Consider the following 23,769-nt stretch of genomic DNA (forward strand, 5'->3'; position numbering starts at 1 on the left):
AGATTTCTTTCCCTTCATTTACCATGGTCCTACAAGGACAGTGTTGAATGTGCGGAAGGCATACAGGATGTCCGCTACTTTACACCAAAATTTAATGTGGCAAGAAAAAAAAGTGATTAAAGAAGGGGTATAGGAAGTCGCTGAAAACTACTAATTACAGTGGCGAGTCTATGGAGTAAAATGAAGCTATAAGGATACCTCAGCTTTCGATCCTACATGTAGAAGAATCTTCGTTAGATGAAAAAATAGTTATTTACATTTAAGCTGGTTTTCTCTGTACGTATATGCTGTTCTTTTATCGTCACACACTGTCACAAGTAAAGCATTCGGCTGGTACTGACGCGGTTGGTCATGCAGTATCATATTATTTATTGCCTATACTGCCAGCAGCTGAATCCCGGACTCGCTTTTATCACTCCATTGAGTTATAATTATACGCATTCATATGAACATGCTGTTTGAATCTCGTTCATGATAAAAATGACATCAAAAACAGTAGACTACATCGTTGGACATAAACTTTTACCATTTGCAACTGTGTCAACGGAATACATAATTGTGTAGTGAAGTATTGAATTCAATCCTTTGCCATTAATGAACTAATCGATAATCTTCTTAAATGACCTTTAACGTGATCGGCGAGCTCACAACGGAAGCTGAGGGGAAATCATTTTGGTTGTTGCATCTGTTTTGTTTGTGTGTAAATGTGTGTGTGTGTGTGTGTGTGTGTGTGTGTGTGTGTGCTTGTGATTTACAATGCGTAACTTCCCTTTCAATTATGTTTGCCAACACGAAATGGCTTAGTAGTTCATGTTCAACGAGACAGAAAAAAAAAAACACACCCGCACAATCAAGCTGTGTGACGATGTTGGCAGATCGCAAGAGGTGCATGGTCGCTCTTAGTCAGTTGTCCAAATTACTGGGTTACAGGGGTTACATGCCAGCCAGTTAACAGTGTCTAATTGTACAGTAAGACAACTGAGAGAGTCAATCAGACAGACAGACAGACAGACAGACAGACAGACAGACAAAGAGAGATGGAGAGAGCAGGAGGTGGACTTGAAATTTACGAGCAGCCTCGCCTGGCGATCATTAGAGTTTCATACGTTGACTTGAGCGAGATAATTAAACATTCACAATGAGTTGATGAAACATGCAGGGCTAGTCACAGCTTCCAAGGGTGTAGCGAGCAGCGGATGCGGTGTGCACGTACCGTACGAAAAAATATCACCGTATCTCATATCCGGGCACTCAACACAATATTACCAAAGCGAGCATCTGTCGTAGGGATGTATGCACATGGCAGTAAAAAGGCAAATTGACGTTACACGCGTAGCATTATATAGTACGAGTTGATAGATATTGGCTGAAAAACGTTGCTAAATTTGGGCCAAATATGCAGTAATTGGTTGTGAATTTTCTTGTTATCACTGTTCAAGACTGGTCATATTGCTCACGGATATGTGGTGATACACCAAATTACACGTACTTTGCGCTCATGTTTATGATTTATATGCTCTGTTTTCTGCTACTAAGCCGTATCTCGACCAAAAGTGTTTATAGACGTTCGGATCATTTATTATGATAAGTGCTATTGCCAAACATCTCCAATAAACTATTGGTTCACGGGTTATTCTATTTCTACTGCTATGTTGAGAGGACTACCATTAGCTTGTCACAGACACAATGACACCGTTCTTACATATTTGCCCAAAAAGATAAATACAAAAATAACAAATTGAGCCAAACTTAGGACTCCGTCGGACGTTAATCCGTCATGGAGATATACATGTTTTATATATACATAAGTGAAAAGGGAAGCTCCCAAGGAAGTGGAAGCACAGACATGTGTCAAAACCTTAATTAGGTGCTGACAGGTTAATTTACAAATTGCTCCGATCGACATTTACGGTACGAAGGAAGAGAAATGTCTAATGACTATATCATGATATAATTGATTGTGTTGGGTCCCTTTTATGATCTCGCTTATACACGCACTCCTCTCCCATCATAACGTTCAGCCATGTACATGATGTATATGTGACAGCACATGCTAGCCTTGCAATCCCATGATGCCTCTCTACGGGGTCGTGATTGCTACCCTTCCTGATCTGGGCACGTCGCGAGCAATGTCAGAAAAACACCAACGTCACGTTTCAAGCCACTACGGACACCCTAGGGATTGATACACATAGTCACTGCCAACAATGTACACGGCATTATTGGCTCAATACTATACATTTTGTAATATGCGATTGAGGAGCGAAACATACAATAGGTGAATGGGAGAGAGAGAAGCGTATAGGTACCCTACTGGTAATGGTATACCGCCCGACCGAAGAGCCTGAGAGTTGTCGTAATTAATATCGATCCTGTACAGTTTATGCATAATGACATAACATCACCACGACTGTTTCGTTGCTGTGACAGAAAGTACAGACTTTATGTCGATGCAGAAGCCGAAAACGTATTTCGCTTTATTGAGATCTCTTTACACCTGTCGTTTGCATTTTATTACAGGAATGACTATATCTCCAGAAATCAGGGCGGCAAATCACACTTCAAAAAACAAAACAAAACAGCATCATCGAAAAAGAACTAATGAGTATACATAGTATGTAGGGCAGAATTTTGATATGAATAATTGTATTCATAGTCACTAGATGAGAAAGTACACACTAACCCGGAAAAGAGAGCGATCATAATAATAGAGAAATGAAAACGGAGTTCCAAGTTCGACCTTTACGACCAATACAGTACGAGCATGAGACGCTGTAGCATTGTTACACTGTAAGATTTATCGCTTCGTGATTCCATAATGTTCTTCCTGAAAAGGGACGACGAATTTATAATCACTCTCAGCACTTTCACAGACTTAGTGGCTCCTTGGTACTTTCAAATGAACGTAACGCACGACTTATACAGTAAGCCTTCAGCTCTCCAAGACATGACAATAAGTGGAAATAAAAATATTGACAGATAACTTTTATTGGTTGGAGAAAGACATCTAAGATTCACCCAGCCTTTATATTTTGGCTGGCATCATCGCACAAGCAGAGAAGGTGGGAAAGAATCATTTGGCTCTGTTAACGTCCACGGTAGTGGGGGAAAGCTCACTATACACTTTGTTGTACATGTATATTGAAATATCTTTTTTAACTCATCAAATAGTTTTGCATGGAGTATATTCTTACAGAATTTTCAAAAGCAGTGACACCCTTGCATTCTTTGTTAATGTCTGGAGCAACATCAAAACTTCATATTGCATTATAGAATAACATATGTACTACAATATCATTATTGATATAAGTAAGTATAATAACAATAATAAAATCAATCACCAACGATTCCACGGGAAAAACAAACTTGGAGGATTAAGGAACGACCTTCCCACATCGATCGGATGCGACCACAATGGCCTCAATAATTCTGCCAAAACAATCGCACTTTTCGGACAATCAGTAACAGTTTCTAAATAATAATGATGGTTGCAGTTTTTCGAGGTCGCATCATACAGTCCCTATGCAATTGTTTGCGGTTCATTGTATCTGTCTTGTGGGCTTTGCAAGATCAAATATGATTCAAGCAATATTTATTGTATGGTGCGCATGACTATTAGCGCTGTTTATATGCAAGCAAGTCAATATCACCAAGTCTCACTAGCAAACAATAAGATTTGCCATGTGGTTTGCTTGGAGAAGCCAGTAGCCAAGTCTGACACATGTTTGATTGTTCTTGAGTTCTTCTCTCGTACGTCATCCTCACCCTATAACTCAATTACTCTCCCTCTCTCCCACTCACACTCCTCGTTCTCATTCAATACACCAAATATCCACCCTCCCCCTTTATATTTTCATGCCTGGGATAATAATTGTGATATTATACATTTACATGGATAATATTGTAAAGGCATATCTCGATGAAAGTTCTACACGATATTTCGATACATTAATTTTACTGTACAAGTTTGTTCCACCCGTCGACATCTTTCGTGAAACTTTCGGAATACAGATTCCTTTGTCACCAAAAAGTGTGAAACGTATGTCACGTTTTGTCGAAAAATGTCTGTGTTTTGCGTTGTTGTTATTGTTGTTGTTGTTGTTGTTGTTGTTGTTGTTGTTGTCGTCATTGTTTTGTGTGGCCGCGTGTATTATTATCTTCTTTTTTGGTCACATTTTCCTGGCATACATGGCCAAATGGTGTCTGTGCCATAAATCTGCTATGTTATACATTTTGTATGTTTGCATTCTAAAATAATAGTAAGTATTGTTTATAGTATCAGCATCAAATATCAATGAGCAAATGTACAATGGTATACAGATGAATTCAATATTAATATATTGTATTGGTATAACAAATTGGTGCTGTCGTTGTTTTGTTTCCAGTGTTCCACGTCTTACAAGCTTGGCTTTTAGTGGAACACTGTTTTCCATCGTTATGATTACTTACTTTTTTGTTGCCGTGACAAAGTGTGCATTGTTCCTTTTTTATGACATCATTCGTGCATATACTTTATATTACATTTGAAAAAAAAAACCCTACCCTTATCAGACGAATGAAACACAAATCGACAACTTGTACCGCTTTGAATCATGTTCTCTTTTTCTTTTTTGATAATAGAAATAAACAAACTATTGAATATATATATATTCATGCTATTCAAATTCACGTTCCATGCATTTATATATATATATATAAATGCATGGAACGTGAATTTGAATAGCATGAATTGAATTGATGTCCGGGTCCGAAGATAGTCTAGATTATTGTATTCTTTTCCCGCACCTTATCCGCAACTTCCTCCTCTTTCATCTGCCTCTATTTGGCCATCTAATCTCCCTTCTCTTCTTTTCCTTTCATGATTCCTCCATCTTACTTTTCAATCATACCTTCATCACTTCCTCCTCTTCCTGTACCTTCTCCATCTCATCCTCCTTCTTCTCCTTCTTCTCATCCTCCACTTCTTCTTCCTCCTCATCCTCCCCCTTTCCTCCTTCTCGTCCTCCTCCTCCTCCTCCAACTCCTCCTCCTTCTCCTCCTCTTCTCTCATCCCCCAACCCTCTTTCCTATCTGTTCCCCGAAGCACCTGACATACAATGTCCTCAAATCTCATCTTGGTCTCTGTCTCCTGTCTCTGTCTCTGTCCACCGTCACCATGACTTCAGGTTTGTATCTCCCAGTGAGACCCCACTGACCCACCACTGACGTGCCGCGATGATACTGTGTTGACTGATGGCCCGGATGTCCCTCAAATTGGCGGCAAGTGTCCCTCCCCTTTTCCAGGGATTGGATCAAACACTCCCTTGTGATAACAAATATGATTTTTTTCTCTGTCATTCCTGAATCTAAAGCCTGAATGTAGATCTGCTTTAGACGTTCTCTGCAGAACGCAGAATCAACTACTAGTAATAGTCCGCTATCAGTACCCTTGCTCGGTGTATCATAACTGCGTATGAATGTTAACTTTAAAACATGGTCAGGAAACTTGATTTCCAAAAAGCATTCAATTTCTATGCTTTTTTGCATACTAATAATTCTTAGGAAATGAATACAAAACGTTAAACCTTCCTAGAATAATGACTTGCAATGCTTCGTCTAGACTGCCTAAGACATGGATGACACCTTTGATAATGATCTTGTACGCTGGAGATGGACATCATGCAGTTGGAAATGCTCAAACTAAGCACTGCTGAATACAAGTACATGACGATAGTGGTAACTTATAATCTGAGCTCCACAGAACGCCGGATAACTTTATAAAAGATGGAGATGGGAAGTTCGTTGAGAGTACACCAGCGAGGTCTCGCTCGCCTCAATGAGGATATAGGCCTAATACACTTACATCACAGGCAGTATATTGAAAGCGAAACGAAAAAATGATAAAAACAAGACTTGCATAGCTATATCATACAGGACGATCTTTCCAGCATGTTTACATGGATACCGTCGTCTGTATGGTGCACCTGCTCGAAAAGAAAATACAAAATGCGCATCAATGTCATTTAGCGTGCCAGCATTGTTGTCCTTTCCTCAGCTAAAGTCATGTAATGAATATAAGCATCTGCGATTTCGGGCCAAATACCTTCACATGACGTACATAAACATGTAGATTGTTGAACTCTTCATCTGAGGCCGAGGATAAATACATTGTTTATTGATAAGCAAGGACTGGGACTGGAGGAGAGGAAGGCATTTCAATATCACGTACCTGGTAATCATTATCAGTAGTAGTAATAGTATAGTAGTAGTAGTTGTATAAGTAGTATAGTATAATAGTTGTATAGTAGTAGTAGTAGTAGTAGTAGTAGTAGTAGTAGTAGTAATAGTAGTAGTAGTAGAAGAAGTAGTAGTAGTAGTAGTAGTATAGTATAGTATAATAATAATAGTAGCAGTAGTAGTAGTTGTTGTTGTAGTAGTAGTAGTAGTAGTATAGTATAATAATAATAGTAGTAGTAGTAGTAGTTGTTGTTGTTGTAGTAGTTGTTGTTGTAGTAGTAATAGTAGTAGTACTAACAGCTGCAGTCGTAGTAGCAGCAGAAGCAGTAGTGGTAGTATTCTTTTTTTTTATCTTGCCTTATATAGAGTGTAAAACAATATGTACCTACATACAAATTCATTCACTGATTTTTACTACGAGGAACAGTTTCAAGCCAACTTTCGTTGTATTTTTAAACTATAGATCTGTTAACGTCACAATTCTAACGTCAACTGCTGTGATAACTGATTTATACACTCAGCAAAAAAAAGTAAGTTCCCCCCTAGCATTTGTGGATATATCTCAAAAAGTATTCAACCGATTTCATAATTCAAACGGAAATGGATAAAGAATTTTATTACTCATAATATGAGTGGAAAATCATTGCCACCAGATATCATTATTGGTGTGAAAAAATGCATTTTATGTCAAAATGCAAGGAAACAAAAGTTGCACTTTAGTGATTTGCAATGACTTTTACACAAATAATCAAACAATCACTCATGATTCTGAACATTTAAGCATGGGTTATTGCATATTTTTCTATCTCTTTCTTTTCATGAGCATATAGTGAAGTATTTGATGATTGATATGTCCACCACCCGCAATGACCAGCCGCCATCTCCTCCTCAAACTGTTAACTAAAGTTTGTACTTGGCGCTGCTCAATGTTGGTCTATGCTCTCTGCAAGATGCGCTGAAATTCTTGCAGTGAAGTGTCATCTTTCAACTTCTTGCTCGCTTTCCACTTAATGATATCCCAAAGATTCTCTACTGGATTACAGTCAGGGGATCTTGCAGGCCACTCCATACGTTCGATGCCATTTCCCTCAGCAAACTGATCTACAACTTGAGGGCATGATGCAAAATGCCCACAGGCACATTAATGTGATCAACCTGAATTGGAATTACAAATCACATGGCTTCTACCAATATTTTCATATTGAGAAGGCCTATTGTTCAAAAAGTATGCATAACATCTGTTTAATAGGGAGACACATTGTACCTGAAGAAATTCCTGAGAATTACACAATTTAAAAAGATCATTTGATAACTTACATAGGAAATGTATACAATATGCTCTCTATGGCCTAAAGTGCAACTTTTTTCCCATGCATTTTGACATAAAATGCGATTTTTTACACCAATAATGATATCTGGTGGCAATGATATGCCATTCATGTTATGAGTAATGAAATTCCCTATCCATTCCCGTTCGAATTATGAACATCCGTCAAATACTTTTTGAGATATATCCAAAAATGTTAGGGGGGAACTTACTTTTTTTGCTGAGTGTATAATAAACATAGCAAGGCGAGTGAGTGTCGAGGAAAAAAAAATCCCATTAAATTCTCGTCTTCGTCCCTGTCTGGACGAACTGCATAATTTGCATTTCTTGATTACTTCTTCATATTTCGCACCTCTTCATACCACGAGCGAATGGAAAATGACATGCAATGAAAGGGGCGAATCAATTTCAACCGGCACGACGCTCGACAGTCTTCTAAAATAATCTTGGTTATTTACGTTTTTAATCTAATTTCATCAATAAAGGAATGTATGAAGAAGGCTGTGATAATTGCCTATCTAGGTCATTATTCATAACATCATGTAAGGTAGACTATCAAAGAAATTGCTGTGTGGCCCAAAATCAAGTCTTCAAGGCGTATCTCGTATCATAGATAATACCCTCGTTCGTTTAAGTCGACCAAAATACATCTTGATACCACCACCTACGAGTTTCGGGATTTTTTTTTCCTAGAAGAAAACTGCGTCCTCTGACAAGGATGATGTACACTTGATGTAATAATTTATCTTGTATAGAATTCAAGCAGATTCATCAAACAAATACAGCAAGGAGGATTGCACAAACGACATTGAGTATTATATATACTATGTGATTAGAACTAAGCTTTGATGTGCCCATTACATAACATTCATGGTAAAATAATGACCTACGAATACAGCGATCGCATCTGCCCCGTCCGCGTCTGCCCTTTATAATTTGCAATAACTCTGTCTAATCTAGCACTTGTTTATACGCATTTATGCCCTGTTATTTTCTACTTTGGGCATAATTTCCCCCTTACAAGCGCTGCAGACCGTGAAATGCCGTGAATTTATCTAAGCTGTTGAGATGTAAACATAATGTAGTCATTGTGGTCAACGTGTGGTATTTTACGTTGCCTACATTTGAGCCGAAATACACACATCCGTCTGATCATTGGTTTCTAACCCTATTGATTGCTCAACAAAAATCTCAAACAAAGGCTTACTGCTAGATTTGGAGATAGAAAAATAGACTGCCAGTAAAATGAGCAGTCTAAAGATCAAAGGTGGTTCTGCATTGTTAAACGTCAGCCGATGAACATTTTTTTTTTAATTCTCCTCGAGGACAATTACGTGTAATGACCATAATGACATGACTGAGGATAATATTCTCAACTGAAAGACCTTTCAGGTATGATAAAGAACCGAAAAATCGTAATGTGTTACACTCGCTTAACACCGTTACATTATTTATGTGATATTAAACAAACTCTTTCGAAATACTGTAGGTTGGTGATTAATAGTTCACACTACATCATGTAGGCAGTACTTTGTACCCAACATAATCCATCTATTTGACATTCTGTGAAATTATTTACACTGTTCAGTTTGGATTGCACCAACATGCGCGGTGTGTTCAGTAAAGTCCTTCATAACAATTGTGTTTTCTCTTCATTGTTTTGTTCTTGTTCCAGTCGTTCAAAGGGATTCTCTATAACAAAAAGCGCACTCATAGTAATAGGTCAAAATCGTCGCAAATGTTGACAGTACACCCGAGACCTTTACACTTTTTTTTAATCGCAATGTCAATACTCACTCGACGAAAATATTTCGCTGTTTATTTCCGTGAGTAAAGTAGCGACTGATTGTTAAGCGATACGCTTTGGGAATTAGTTTACTCACGTAATAATCTCACCCAGTTCTTCAGTTTCTTTCCTGTCAGAACTAAAGGGATTAGCGAGGGGGAAAACAATGCTTCACGCAATGTCAGCGATACGTTGGGTGCTATTAACTCTGCGACAACATGACCTTACCAGTGAAAAGCGCATACACGCATGGTCCCTAAACAGTTTGCTGAGTATACATTAACAATCCCAGTTATATCCAGTAGGGCCAATTAGATACTCAGTAGTTCCTTTAATGAATATCACTACTAACAACCTATTGGCCTGGCCATATGAATTTGACAAAGATTTGGCCAATACAGCAATTTATTCGATTCAATTCATTTATTTAAACAATGTGAGTAAAATTTAAAAAAATCATGCAAATGACATCCCACATTTGCAGCTTACATTATGTAAGAAGCATCATATAAAATTGGATGCCACCAATAGGCATTAAGGCCTTTCAAAGGCAGATTCCTGTCAGATAAGTTAACTAACAGCCGTAAAAAACACACATACACAAACAAATAATTACAATCAATTTCTGCACGATTAAATACAATAGTGACACTGGAGCGAGGAGGATAAAGTAAAAAAAAACCTTAATTCGAAGAGAAAGAAGACCGATGAGCCATGAAAAGGACCTGCTAGTGAACCATTTTACTCGAAAATCCAATGGCCCACACGTTTATCACTGGTTTAAAGGGATTGAGAATTGGGCTTTTAACTTTTTGCGAGATACCAAGAAAACACTTATGATATAGTACAGAGCATACCATGTTCAGAGGAATTCAAAGTTTATTTGATGAAAATCGGGTTTGGAATAACTGATACATCCAAAAACAAAGTAGAACAAAGCGATCGTAATAAAGTGTGGGTCCCACACTTTATTAGAATCGCTCTTTTTGGATATGTCAGCCATATCAAAACCAATTTTCATCAAATTAACGTTGAATTCCTCATAGAATTACATGCTCTTTCATATTTCATAAGAGGTTTCCCATTACTTCACCAAAAAATGTTAGAAACCTGAAATTAGGTCTCAACCAAAACTGTACAATCCCTTTAACGTTACTGTAAATGATGTGAATGTGAGCATGAAGCAACGAAGCTCCATGGTGTGTGTCCTTAAAATAATCAAAGGGAACTGACGTGATATAGCCTACTATATGTTCGCTGCCATTCTCATGAATCTCAACTAGTTTCAGGGATGCTTGTACAATCACTGCACTGTTATCACCACGAGCCAGGCAGCTAACCTGAAGATAGCATGTTCCGCTAAATGCATGTCATCTTTCAAACTCCTTGCACTTTATAAAGGTTAGCAGTATGTCATAATGTGAAAGTGACGCAGACGGGGGGGGGGGGGGGCAGGAAGGGAGATAATATGGAGAGGGGGAGATGGGGGGAGTACAGTAGTTCAGCTCATCTAGCATACCCAGAGTAGATCACTTTGATATGGAATCCCTTCGATATCACGGCCATTTTTCAGCCGGTGTGTCTAGACAGCTTGCTATCACAAAGCGGCAATCCTATCTACCTTTTGTGAGAAGCCTGCTCAATGCAGACCTGAACAATGTTACATCACACCCGCTGGACTTAAATGAGACACTGCCAGCGATACTGCGTTACCATGGCAACCTCCCCACACACGATTAGGTGCTGCATCATTTTGCCCCCGCGATGGTTGTTACTGCCTTTTCCCCCCGAGTACGTACGTGTAGGGAAAGAGCGTACCCACGAATTAGGAATGATGCACTTGTACCTCCTATCTCAACCAAGGGAGGTGCTTTTTCCCACCTCCCTCTTCAACCTATAATCGAATTTCAGGACTGTCAGTATCTATTTCAACGTCCAAGTTCCAAACCTGCGTGTACACACCATGAACTGGAATACGTGGAAACGTGGGAAGTTGAAGAGGACAAATCTATAGCCGCTGGGCCCATGTTAACTATTCTATAGTCTCCATCAATATTGGGCATACAATGTATTGTCTAACAACTTCCAGATACACTTCATAATTATATTACATATATTGCAACGTCCTGTTTGCTCAGCATTTGAAACAGACTATTTTTCTAGCTGATGTCGCATTTAGGTAGAATGAAGTGTTTCTATGGAAACGCTTGTGTTTTCCATTCTGGTGTGATTTCACCTTGCTCTACATTTATTACAAGTAATCAGCCTTTAATAACAAGCTGATATCATTGTGGTGGCTGTACAAGGTTGTATGTGCCTATGTTCTTTCGTTTTCGACCGATGTGCAAACGTTGTTTTTATGGTGTCCTTCTCGGGGAAAAAAAAAATGTTTAAGGAAATTACTCTTCGAATGATTGATGTACGAACAGAAAGTTTCATTTTCAGATGTGATAATTCACTTGTAAGCAAGCGAGCATTGAGAGAGATTAAAAAAAACTACACAGCTTTCTTTGCGTTAAATTGAACTGCCTAGAAAATGAAAGGGTGATGTTCACTGCTACATGTATGTTACATTCTTTTGGGAGTGAACATAGAACAATACCAATAAAACCATTCAGGGAGATAAATGTGTATATTTTCCTGCAAATAAACATTTCAAACAAACAAAAAACTGCATGCAATCAATACAGAAAGGCCAAACAGTGATTAAGTAATTCCAGAAGAAATAATTAGGTTACAAAAGTCACAACTGTACATCACTGCGTGATAGAAACTGCTTGAGCACTGTGACAAACATGTCATGGGTCATAATCAACCTACATGATAGACCACTCAAGGTAGGTGGTAGATCTAGGAAGGTGCATCTTCGCGAGGTACGTGTTTATGGACCTAGATCATTGCGCCTTGTGTGCAAGGGCTGCGACGAAACTTAAGAACTGTCGAAGTCACATAATAAGTCGTGAACAGACTGCAAAAATAATGTGCTGCAAAAATGTGATTCTTACCTGCTTGTGCGTTTCGATCTGATTAGCGACTCTGCTCTGACTGGGGCCTTGTTTAAACTGCTCACTTCGTCGAATAATCTCCTGTACTTTCCATCGCTCAATCTTTGGTTGGAGTTACCGGACGACGCGGAAAACTTGTGCCCGATGTTATAAAAATTGCCCTCTTCAGGAAAGCCACGGGGTCTATTCACCGGCGGCTGGCCAAATCTTGCAGCACGACCTCCGGCTGGTCCATCCCCTAACCCGTACCCCTCTACCAGCGTCCTGTTGTTGAACAGGTCAGCTCTTCCCCCGCCACCGGGGCCCTCCAGTCTAGTACCATTGCGTGCTCCACCTGACTTCGAGTCCACTTTCTCGAGTTGTCTGCGTAGCATCACCACACCATTCTCACCGTTTTTCTCACCTGCATTCAGCGCAAGTTCTCCACCTCCCTGGTAATTCGCATCTTTCTCTCGAGTTCTGAAATCGAGATTTCCTGAACGCGGGACATTGTGTAAGGCGGAGATGGGCTCGAGACCTGCTTGCTGCAGGGCGACGACAAACATGAACCCGACAACTATGGCGGCACTGGCCAGCACGACTCGCTGCTTCAGCTTCATCCTGACACGGGCTTCGCGGCAGCCACCGAAATATTGTGCCTCTAGAAGAAGAATGAACACTTATCTCGGTTGAAAACATCAGGATTTACACTGTCTTGGAGAAAACAACAAGGACTAGTGCCTCCGCCTTGCGAGGGTGGTACAAAACAAGATAAGAAGCTCTGGGCAAGTCAAATCTGCGGACATTATCTCTCGATTATGCTTACACAAAATTCATATCCTGTCCAATCTGCATTACTCACTACACTGGCGATAGCCAGCTCGCTCGCGCGGTGCACGATTGAATCGTCTGCAGCAGCGCACAGCAAGCCAGCCAGCTATTGAAGGCGTTTAGCACACAGGCTCAATCCACTATTGGACATGCAGCTCGTGATAGCAAACTAAACACACAGCTCCGCTAGACATGGATAGCCGACCGAGTATAAATAGCTCCATTCAATAACCGGCGCTCCGTTATTCGTCACCGCATTGTACCTCTCTCAAAGTCGTTTCATTTATCGGCGAAATGCATATTCAGTAGCAGAGTGACAAACTATCGATCCTTCGATCAGCTCCAGCAAATCACAACGTAGGGTACGAATACAATTACTTGGCAGAGCTCGAAAACAGCCTGGGTTTTCTGTCACAAACATGATAAACAAAGCAAAACAACTGAAGTGTAGCGGCATACATTGCATGATAAGTTCACGGCAGATAGGGAATTGTACTGAACTCAGGAAATGTCAGAGAGCGTGAGGGGGGGGGGGGGGGGGATAGAAAGAAAGAGAGATACGTACAAGGACTGATGGATTTTAACAGGGATAGAAAAAGACCTTCCTTTGCGCCGGCAAAGAGGGAAGTGCTGTAATTGAATGGAAATGAATATTCATGAACTGGTCATGGACGTAAACAAAGACAGAGCGTAATACACGTGGCTGTCTCCTTCCACGGGGCTATGATTGAACACGATTTTTTTGCCTCGACTGGCAAAGGAGTCATTGATGTGTTCCGCAAGAAGCGTCAGCGTTCGTTGCCATGGTGATTAAACATCTTCTAACAAAACACACGAAAGGGGCACGATCAAGGGGGAATGGTTTTACGCCCGAGATGTGTATAAGGGCACTGAGACCACACTTTGCAGATTATAGTGTTCTCCCGAGTGTTTACAAGTTCTCTGTCACGTTTAACTGTCATATTGAAAGCTATCAATTACCTGTCAGACCTGTTGACTCATATGCCACTACTTAGAAGTACGTTTTTGTGCTTTTTGTGCGTGTGGTTTCTTTTGTCGTTGTTGTTTTCTTTTTTTTTTTGCTGTTACGATATTCTTGTAAAATCACATTCCAAAAAAAAAAAAAAAATCACTGGCAATCACTGTCGTTTATAAAATGCAATCTACCATTTCTTTTCAGTGATTTAGTTTATGTCATATAACCCTTAGGGATACTAAGGATGAGGAAAATTGTAATGCCACCTTCCACAGTACAGGTTTGGACTGTCATTCTCCTACAAACGTCAACTATCATTCTTAGTACTCCTTTAAGTAGCATAATTATTATTTCAACTGTCTAGACTTATTATGCCCTTGTGATCACAATAAGACGACAAAAAAGATACTTCCTTTGTTTTGGAGAGAATTATAATCATAACTAAATGAATGAAATATATGAAAGTAGTATAGGGGAAATTGGACAGTTATGAACATGTTTAAGGAGTATTTGAAAGGGCACTTACGTCATTTAAGCCGATGGCTCATCTTATTAGGGAGATCACCGATAGATGTTGATGGATGGACAGGTTGATTATTTCTTAGATAGACGGAGAGAGAGATAAACTAATATAATGATTAACACTATGCCTATATAGGAACCTGGTTGATGCCGTATAATGCCTACCGGATGGATATCTCGAAAGAAATGCAGCAGTTAATTGACTGCTCCTGTATTTGAATAAGCCTACATGCTTGAGTGATGAAATAGCTATACATTGTAATTGCTCTGTATGAATTTAAAAAAAAAAGTATTATTATGAAAATAAACACTTTGGCCCGAATTCACGAAGGTGGTACAAATGAAACCATGGTTTAAACCATGGACAAAAACCATGGAGCGCCAAGTGTCGCACGGAATATTTCGTTACGCAATTGGTCATTTCGTCGACAAAATGACCGTTTCGTTAACGAAATTATCATTTCGTGGACAAAATGTTCATTTAGTTACAAGATGTTGTCATTTCGTGACAAGATAATCATTTCATCGACGAAATGACTGATTTCGTAACGATATATTCCATGCGACACTTGGCGCTCCATGGTTTTTGTCCATGGTTTAGGGCTCACACCTGTAAATACAATGGAATGTCCGAGACAAATTCGTACCAAAGATACCAAAATAAATGAAGAAAAAAATTAATTAAAAATCAATGATGTAGTTTGGCAAAAAAGTGAATAGCTGCTATGTAGATATTGAGTATGAATTCCTCTACAAATTGCATTTTGGTTAGAAGATGAAAGCTTTTCTGGTGGAATTTGAGGGGACTATATTTCATTGGGTACGTGTACGGAAAATGGGTGATGTTTTGAGTGACAAGAACTCGTAGTCTGGCTTTTCGGACCCCTGGACAGAATTTGAACTGAATTATCCACCCTGAGAATTTGATGGATGAAAGGGTACATCTAACTTATCTAGGTTAGTGAAGCTGAAACACCTCATTTCTCCCAGCTATTTGACAGAATTTTTTGAAATTTGATTTTTAACACACATCCCTATGGGGAAATATTTATGGGTGTGAGCCCTTTAAACCATGGTTTCATTTGTACCACCTTCGTGAATACGAGCCAAAGACGCTGAACATTAACTTGAACATGATGTTGGATAATGACACTTTAATGACCCTGCTCAAGATTAATTTTGTCATTATCAATGTACTCTTACACACCCTCAAAGTTAGATAGATTATTACTTTAAGAAAAATTAAATATTGCTCATTTTGCTGAATCGTGATGTGCGAAAGCAACTGAGAATCTTACCATGCCTATTTTGTAGGCCTATACAAGTGACTTTGCGTCATAATAATGACGCTGTGTCAGATTGCTCACAGTGACACTGTCGTAACTTTCATTTTCCTCATCCGTCGTCAAATTTTACACGTCTGTTAATTTGGCTATTGTCAATTACGCCCATTCAAAGGCTGTTTTCACATTTTACTAATAGTAGTTGACAAGTCGTTTTATAAACATAAAAACAAGCTTGGTTTATAGAAAGAATCTGATTTCGTTAAAGGGATAGTACAGTATTGGTGGAGATGAGAATTGGGCTTTTAACTTTTTGTGAGATAACCAGAAAATACGTATGATATAGTACAGAGCATACCATTTCAAGAGGAATTCAAAGTTTATTTGATGAAAATCGGGTTTGGAATGACTGAAACATCCAAAAACAAAGTAAAACAAAGCATTCGTAATAAAGTGTGGGTCCCACACTTTATTAGAATTGCTTTTTTTTTTGGATATCTCAGCCATTTCAAAACCAATTTTCATCAAATAAACGTTGAATTCCTCATAGAATTACATTCTCTCCCATATTTCATAAGATGTTTCTCATTATTTCACAAAAAAAAAAAATGTTAGAAAACCCAAAATTAGGTCTCAATCAAAACTGTGTGATCCCTTTAAGATCAAATGGGACATAGGCCTCTGAGTCATGTGTGATGTTCTTGTGATTTTGTATTTATGTTTTTTATGTGTGTTTGTTCTCTCTTTCCTGTCTGTCCTGTAATGGCTGTCTTCTTCAGAATGACTGAATATCTTTTCTTTTGTTGGCCCAAAGTTTTTGAGTCGATTGTATAATTTGTACACAATGTACCAGCTGCTCTGCTTTTTAGTGGACTCCTCATCACTGTTTTCTTTCCTCAGAGCATGCATAACGTAGCATGTCAAAAGGTTGAAATACAACTATGTATAATATGATTTTTAATTCATAGTTACCTCTAATTTTCATCACACAGTCAACTCGTATGTGTTCAAGATCATTAAGTGATGTTTTAATAATGTTCTGTGGAAGAAGATAATGAAATAAAAATGAAATTAATTGAATAAAAAATGCCGACATAGGCGTTGACATCGAAGATCCTGATGTTCTAACCCACCTCCCTGATGATACTGCTTTTATGACACATTTTATATTGTATGACATAGCTTTGTAAGCATGCGTGACCAACTGCGGAAATTCAAAAAAAAAAGGGGGCATGCAAAATCATGCTAGGTACATCGTACTCCACTTACGCTGAGGCCCTGGAGTTGTGTAATATCACTACTTTGTCAGAAAGAAGAAAAAAAAATGTGTCTTGACTTTGCCCACAGTTTAGAAAAGCCCCTGGTTTGTAACTTGCTACCATAAAAACCGACCCATGACCATGCATTGCGCTCAAAGAAAAAAGTATGAAATGTTCAAATGTAAAACGAAAAGGTTCCAGGATATTACCTCATCAGACTTCTTAATAGTGAAACTTCTTAGTTGATTGAATGCAGTATTGCAGGTGCCCTTATATACAGTGGCGTATCTAGGGAAAACGGCGCCCGGGGCAAGCGCGAAAATTGCGCCCCTAATTTCTGAAAAAGTGTTCAACCCTATACCCATCCCGGTAGGGACTTTATTTGTTTGTTTGTTTTTATTTCCGTCTTCATATAAAAATACACACATTACAAGTTACATATACATTGCATATACGTACAGAAGAAACGGGGGATTGCCTGTTCAGTCATAATTTCAAAATATGTCCGTTCTTCCACATGGTCCCGATATAATACGCTTTAAACAAAGTCCATATGATATGCTTTTTCAAGCACTTAAAAGGGGTCTTTTGAGGGTGATTCAAATGTAATGAATTTTGATAAATTGTGGCGAGCGAGCACAGCGAGCGAGCCAAAAATTTTTGCATTTCAGCTTACAAAACATGGAATTCTTGTCATTTTTTGCTAATCATATCTTACAATATTTCCGCGTCATCATCACGTTTTGTTATTATCTCTTTCTTTTTTTTCTTTTTTTTTTGGGTAAATTTTGGCGAGCGAGCGCAGCGAGCGAGCCGGAAAATTTTGTATTTCAGCTTACAAAACTTGGAATTCTTGTCATTTTTTGCTTATCAAATCTTACAATTCTAATCAAGCTATCGTGACGACCTTATAGATAACGATTTATACCAACAAACTGAGGACTTGAAAAAATACTCTAAATTAGTACGAGCGAGTGAGCCGAAATTTGTATATTTCCGCGTCATCATTACGTTATGTTCTTATCTGTTTTTATTTGGTTTTTTTTCCGCCCCCCCCCCCCCTCACGTATGTTCGAAACCGTTGGCGTCCTCTTTTGATCCAATCGGCGATCGCTTCAGAACGAATGAAATTGCAGCCGCTGCTCCGTGTAACATTTTTCCTGCTAAATATAAAATGACACGTGTGAACACGATAGACATTGTCATTTTGTCCGCGTCATCGTCACGTTTTGTTCTTATCTTTCTCTTCCTTTTTTTTTTTTTTGATAAATTTTGGCGAGCGAGCGTAGCGAGCGAGCTGAAAATTTTTTTATTTCAGCTTACAAAACATGGAACTCTTGTCATTTTTTGCGTATTAAATCTTACAATTCTAATCAAGATATAGTGACGACCTTATAGATGACAATTTATACCAACAAACTGAAGACTTGAAAAAATACTCTAAATTAGTACGAGCGAGTGAGCCGAAGTTTGTATATTTCCACGTCATCATTAAGTTTTGTTATTATCTTGTTTGATTTGTTGTTGTTTTTTTGCCCCCCCCCCCCCCGTATGTTCGAAACCGTTGGCGCCTTCTTTTGATCCAATTGGCTATCGCTTCAGAACGAAAGAAATTGCAGCCGCTGCTCCGTGAAACATTTTGCCTGCTAAATATAAAATGACATGAATGAACACAATAGACATTGTCATTTTGTCCACGTTATCATCACGTTTTGTTCTTACCTTCTTTTTTTTATATAAATTTTGGCGAGCGAACGCAGCGAGCGAGCCGAAAATGTTTGTATTTCAGCTTACAGAACATGGAATTCTTGTGTAAACACAATAAACATTGTCATTTTGTACGCGTCATCATCATGTTTTGTTTTTATCTTGTTTGATTTGGTTTTCTGCCCCCCCCCCCCCCCAACCATTCTCCCTCCCTTTCCGGGCGATTTTTTTTCTTCTTCTTCTTCTTTTCTTTTCTTTTTTCTTTTTTCTTCTTCTTCTTCTTCATTTTTTTCTTCTTTTTTTCTTCTTCTTCTTCGTTTTTTTTTTTCGTTTTTTGCGCCCCCAAGGAGTGGCGCCCGGGGCACGTGCCCCCCTTGCCCCCCCCCCCCCCCCCTAGATACGCCACTGCTTATATAGTTTAGTAATTAATAAGAAAATTGATATATTTTATTTGCTATCACTTTTTTAATGCTGCAAATGCATCTTCTTAAGTTCATTTTGTCACAGTACTGAAACTTCAGTGGGTTCCGATGCCCCTTTTCTCTTTTTCCCTCATGTCACAACGGTCCACCTATACTAGTAGCTAAGTAATTTTTAAGATATTTGAATGGTAGAAATATCATAATTTGTCATTTGTTTTTATGGTGATAAATATCCTTATTTGGAATTTATCTCTAAAGTGATAGAATAGTCACTGCTGATATGTGTGTATTGTAACCATAAGCATTATTTGGGAAATTAGGAAAAAAAATCAAATCCACAATTTGTCGTATATCTGGTCTGTATGTTTGATATACATACATATATTTTTTTTTTTTTAGTTGGAAAAATATGCAATATCATTATGTATGCCCCCCCCTTCCTTTGGTTTGTGCATCTCATCTATATACTCAGATATGCGTAATGTGTCATTTTTTATTAGATGGTGAATAAGTAATAAATTATAGCTCATTGATAGATTTGCAATTTATTTTGATACAATGCACAAGATTTAAGATTGTGTATTTTATATATTTTAGGTGATTATGACAATGTTTCCATTGTTCTTATTTTGATATAATTTATCATGTAACTTTGATTCATTGATTGTGGGTATGCACACACGCACATCCACCCACTCCCACACACAAACACAGACACACACACACACACACACACACGTACCCCCCCCCCACACACACATACCCCATTTCCACACACATGCGCAAACATGCACACACTCTCAAATATATAATTTAAGTTTCAATATTGATTTTGTTCCTAGTGCAATATACTATTTTTGTGATCAAACATAGAGTATATTATATGAATTATTCTTCTTATGATTATGTCTTTTATGATTATATTTTCATGCTTTTGTCATTGATTCAGTTTAGTTTTTATTGTTTTGAGTGTATTATATAGATATAACCTTTTTCAATAGCGATTATATCAATGTTCATTATAGAAATATGTGCAATTATGCCATCAGCTATAAGTGTCTTTTTAAGTTTTGAATTGTTGATCTATAGATAGAAATGTAATTAGTATTTGTAATTTGATGATTTAATCATTTTCATATTATTATTTTCCATTGTTTACCATTAATAGTGATAATTATTTTATTAATTATTTTTTGCATATTTTAAGCTTTTCAATGTTTAATTTTAAGTTAATATTCTCAGTTTTAGTTAAGTGTATTTTGTAGGAGTTTCAATCTTCTTGTTGTTTTATATGAATTAATATAATCATGATTGTATCTTTTATTTTTGTAAACATGTGCAATTCAGCCGCTGGCTGCGATACATGACTGAATAAAATCTTTATCGAATTGAAATTGAATTGAATTGAATTGAATTTAAATCATATACTGCCTGGCTTAGTGCTTCCGGTTTATATTAAAGTGAAATTTCACGCCATGTTTACGATTGATTTCATAGCAAAAACGAATAAATGGTAGGAATTTCATCAAAACTAAGGAACAAGTTGTGGATTTTAACCGTTTCACATTAATCTGTGGAAATCTTCATTAGACACTAGATATGAACTTGACATGAACTACGAAAAGAGAAATCATATTTCGCATTATAGATCCAGGTGATAATTTGGCAAGGGTAACGAGAAGGGAGTTAACTCCTTTTGCGATCAAACTCATAATGTACATAGCGATGATGCGCTAGGGCATTAACCAAAAAACAATGCTGATTTGGTGACATCATTGTCTCTGCTACTTTACATGATAATAAAAGTTGTTGAGACCATTACCACGTATGACTTGAGGCCATTATCACTTGTGACTTGGAACCATTATCGCTTGTGACTTGGGACTGTTGTCATTTGTGACTTGGGACCATTATCATTTATATGACTTTAGACCATTGTAACATTTGATTTAACGATAGATAAATAAGTATAATTGTACTATGTTGCTTCTACGATTCTGTTCATTCGATCATGTTTATCAAAGGCAACTTGAACATGGCGCGAAATAACATTGGTCGTGGTCGACAAGTGTACCTAGCCGTGGTCAGAAAAACAGTGCCGTTTTAGTGAACATGCGATAAGGTGCAGTTTGGCATATAAACTTACTAGTTTAATAAACTACGAGTGTGTATTCACACCGTCACATTCCGACATAAGAACATCTAGAATAAGTTAGGCAGTGGAATATGGATGCCATATCGATTACTTATTTCACTGCAACCTTTCGCCCGATATAGATATCAACAAAAAATTAATTCGTTCTGGCCGACAAATGCATTGATCACTAGCAAACACAGAGCAAAGAAACACCTGCTATCTCTCAATTTGTACGCTCACAGTTGGAAGCAACATTAATATGACAGGGAGGTGAGCGGACTTCCTCGATTATAACTAGACCAAAGTATTATTTGAATGTGTCTAAGGGGAAGCGACGACGGACAAGCAACACAGCTATACATTAGCTGCATACATATAGGGTGCAAGCGTCTAATGGTTGTACATGTATGACTTTGTTTGTTTTGTTGTGAGAGTCTTCCCTCTCTTGGTGCAAAATGAAGATCGAAAGTATTAGCAAGGTTTTACACCATTATTTTCATGAACATTTTGAATAGCTCTTTTCCACCACTGCCAAAGGCCGAAAGGCATATTTATAGCATTTAGAGTTTCTTGAACCATCGCAGGTCAATTTCTGAATAGATTTTTCATTAATGTATGCTTTATGTAAGTGTGTGTGAGTGTGTGTGTGTATTGAAGAGTTCAAATGCAAACGGCGATATATCCATTTTTATCGGCTTGAGGTATTTGACATTGAAGTACACTGCTGTTGAAAGACAGAGACAATTATTAAAATGTAATAATGATAATACTATTTTGTGATAATTTCAAAAATATTCAAAAATATTATAAGCGCAGTATCATAAAAATGATGAAGTTTTCTCAACTTGATAATGACCATATTTAAAAAAATAAACAGAATTTAAAATGGCGTATATCAGTTTTGCTTTAAAACTCTTCATTGTTATACATCAAACACACCAATATGACTTGCGGCGATATAAAAGATATGCTTAGTATTTCAACGTGCTCTGAACTACCAGTAACGGAGTTAAACTAAACACTGATGAATGAATAGCGCTTATGTATAAAAGCACAACACAAAAATTGTAATCCAAATCAAATAATACACATAACACAACTCTCGTGTGTAAATAGATCAGCAAAGTGTGCTCAAACTGAGACAAGAATTAAGCACTGAGAGGCAAGACAAGCCTCAAACACAGGCATAATTATTATGTACACAAGAAGCAAGTCGAAGAATGTGATCTTCAATCAGAGCCGTAGAGAGACAAAGACGGGCGCCCTCTTGTGATTATATGCCGCACAGTTACTTAGCAACAACAGCCTGCGTCGTGTAAGGTGCAGCAGCTCTCTCGAAACTGTGAAACTGGTATAGGGCCCAAGGAGACACAATGAACTGTGGAAAGAACACATTGTCATTGATGTTTTACTTCTTTTTTTTTCATTTCGCGTAAATATTCCTCTCTAAGGCACAATAACACACAAAGTTATCTTACAACATATTTTATATTTCTTTTTTTTTCTTTAAAGATGATCATGAAAGTTTTCACTAAACCACTGAACAGCGAACAGCGAACAGCGAACAGCGAAAAATGTTATTGGAAGGATCCGTTCGGAAGATCTAATCATCAATTGAAAGAGATTTGCTCGAGCTTTAAACTATGATTCACAAATTGATTTGATAGGATTAATGAGTGAACTCCCCGTTTCGGCCCGTGATTAGATGTCTACCTGATAATAATCATGTGAAATGGAATAGTTACAATCTGGGCTGACGTCTGAAGAAGAACGTTCTCTTTCAGATGCGATGACAATGCTGCATGCAGCTGCCGATAATAACGACGATGATGATGATGATAACAATGATAATAATAATAATAATAATAATAATAATAATAATAATAATAATAATAATAATAATAATAATGATAATAATAATAATAATAATAATAATAATAATAATAATGATAATGATGATGATGATAAAATCAATCATAATGATGCTTGGGCACAAAGATCCTTCTTAGTATTATTTTATCACCTTACTAGGGAGTGTGCAAAAAAAAAGGATTTTGATATTATACAGTAAGCCCCACATCGTTTGCTTGACAAAAAAAAAAAAAAAGTAAAGTGTTGGAGGTCACTGAATAACGTTTGGGTTCTTAAATCATCTGTCTGCGTTCGTTCGTCCGTCCGTCCGTCCGTCCGTCCGTCTGTCCCCGGCGCATCGTCCTGTCCACTCAACCACACGTCAAGTACGTACAATAAAATCCTTAGGGGTTTGCTCTGATACAAAGTCCAATATAAAAAAAAGATAATACTAGTATATGAAGTGAA

General features: G+C 37.8%; 1 protein-coding gene across 1 annotated transcript in view; it reads right to left on the bottom strand.

Annotated features, from left to right (window-relative positions):
* The window catches only part of LOC139712967 (extracellular serine/threonine protein kinase FAM20C-like), a 178,655-nt gene extending 165,365 nt beyond the window's left edge, over positions 1 to 13,290 (bottom strand). Inside the window, exon 1 of the mRNA XM_071624747.1 lies at positions 12,335 to 13,290. Coding sequence (XP_071480848.1) covers positions 12,335 to 12,933 — 599 coding nt within the window. The 5' untranslated portion in view covers positions 12,934 to 13,290. The remainder of the gene's footprint in view (positions 1 to 12,334) is intronic.
* Positions 13,291 to 23,769: the final 10,479 nt, after the last annotated feature.

The sequence above is a fragment of the Diadema antillarum genome, unplaced genomic scaffold (genome assembly GCF_040938485.1).
Source record: "Diadema antillarum isolate AM-2024a unplaced genomic scaffold, OU_Dant_1.0 seq00001882_RagTag, whole genome shotgun sequence".
In the NCBI taxonomy this organism is placed as follows: Eukaryota; Metazoa; Echinodermata; class Echinoidea; order Diadematoida; family Diadematidae; genus Diadema; species Diadema antillarum.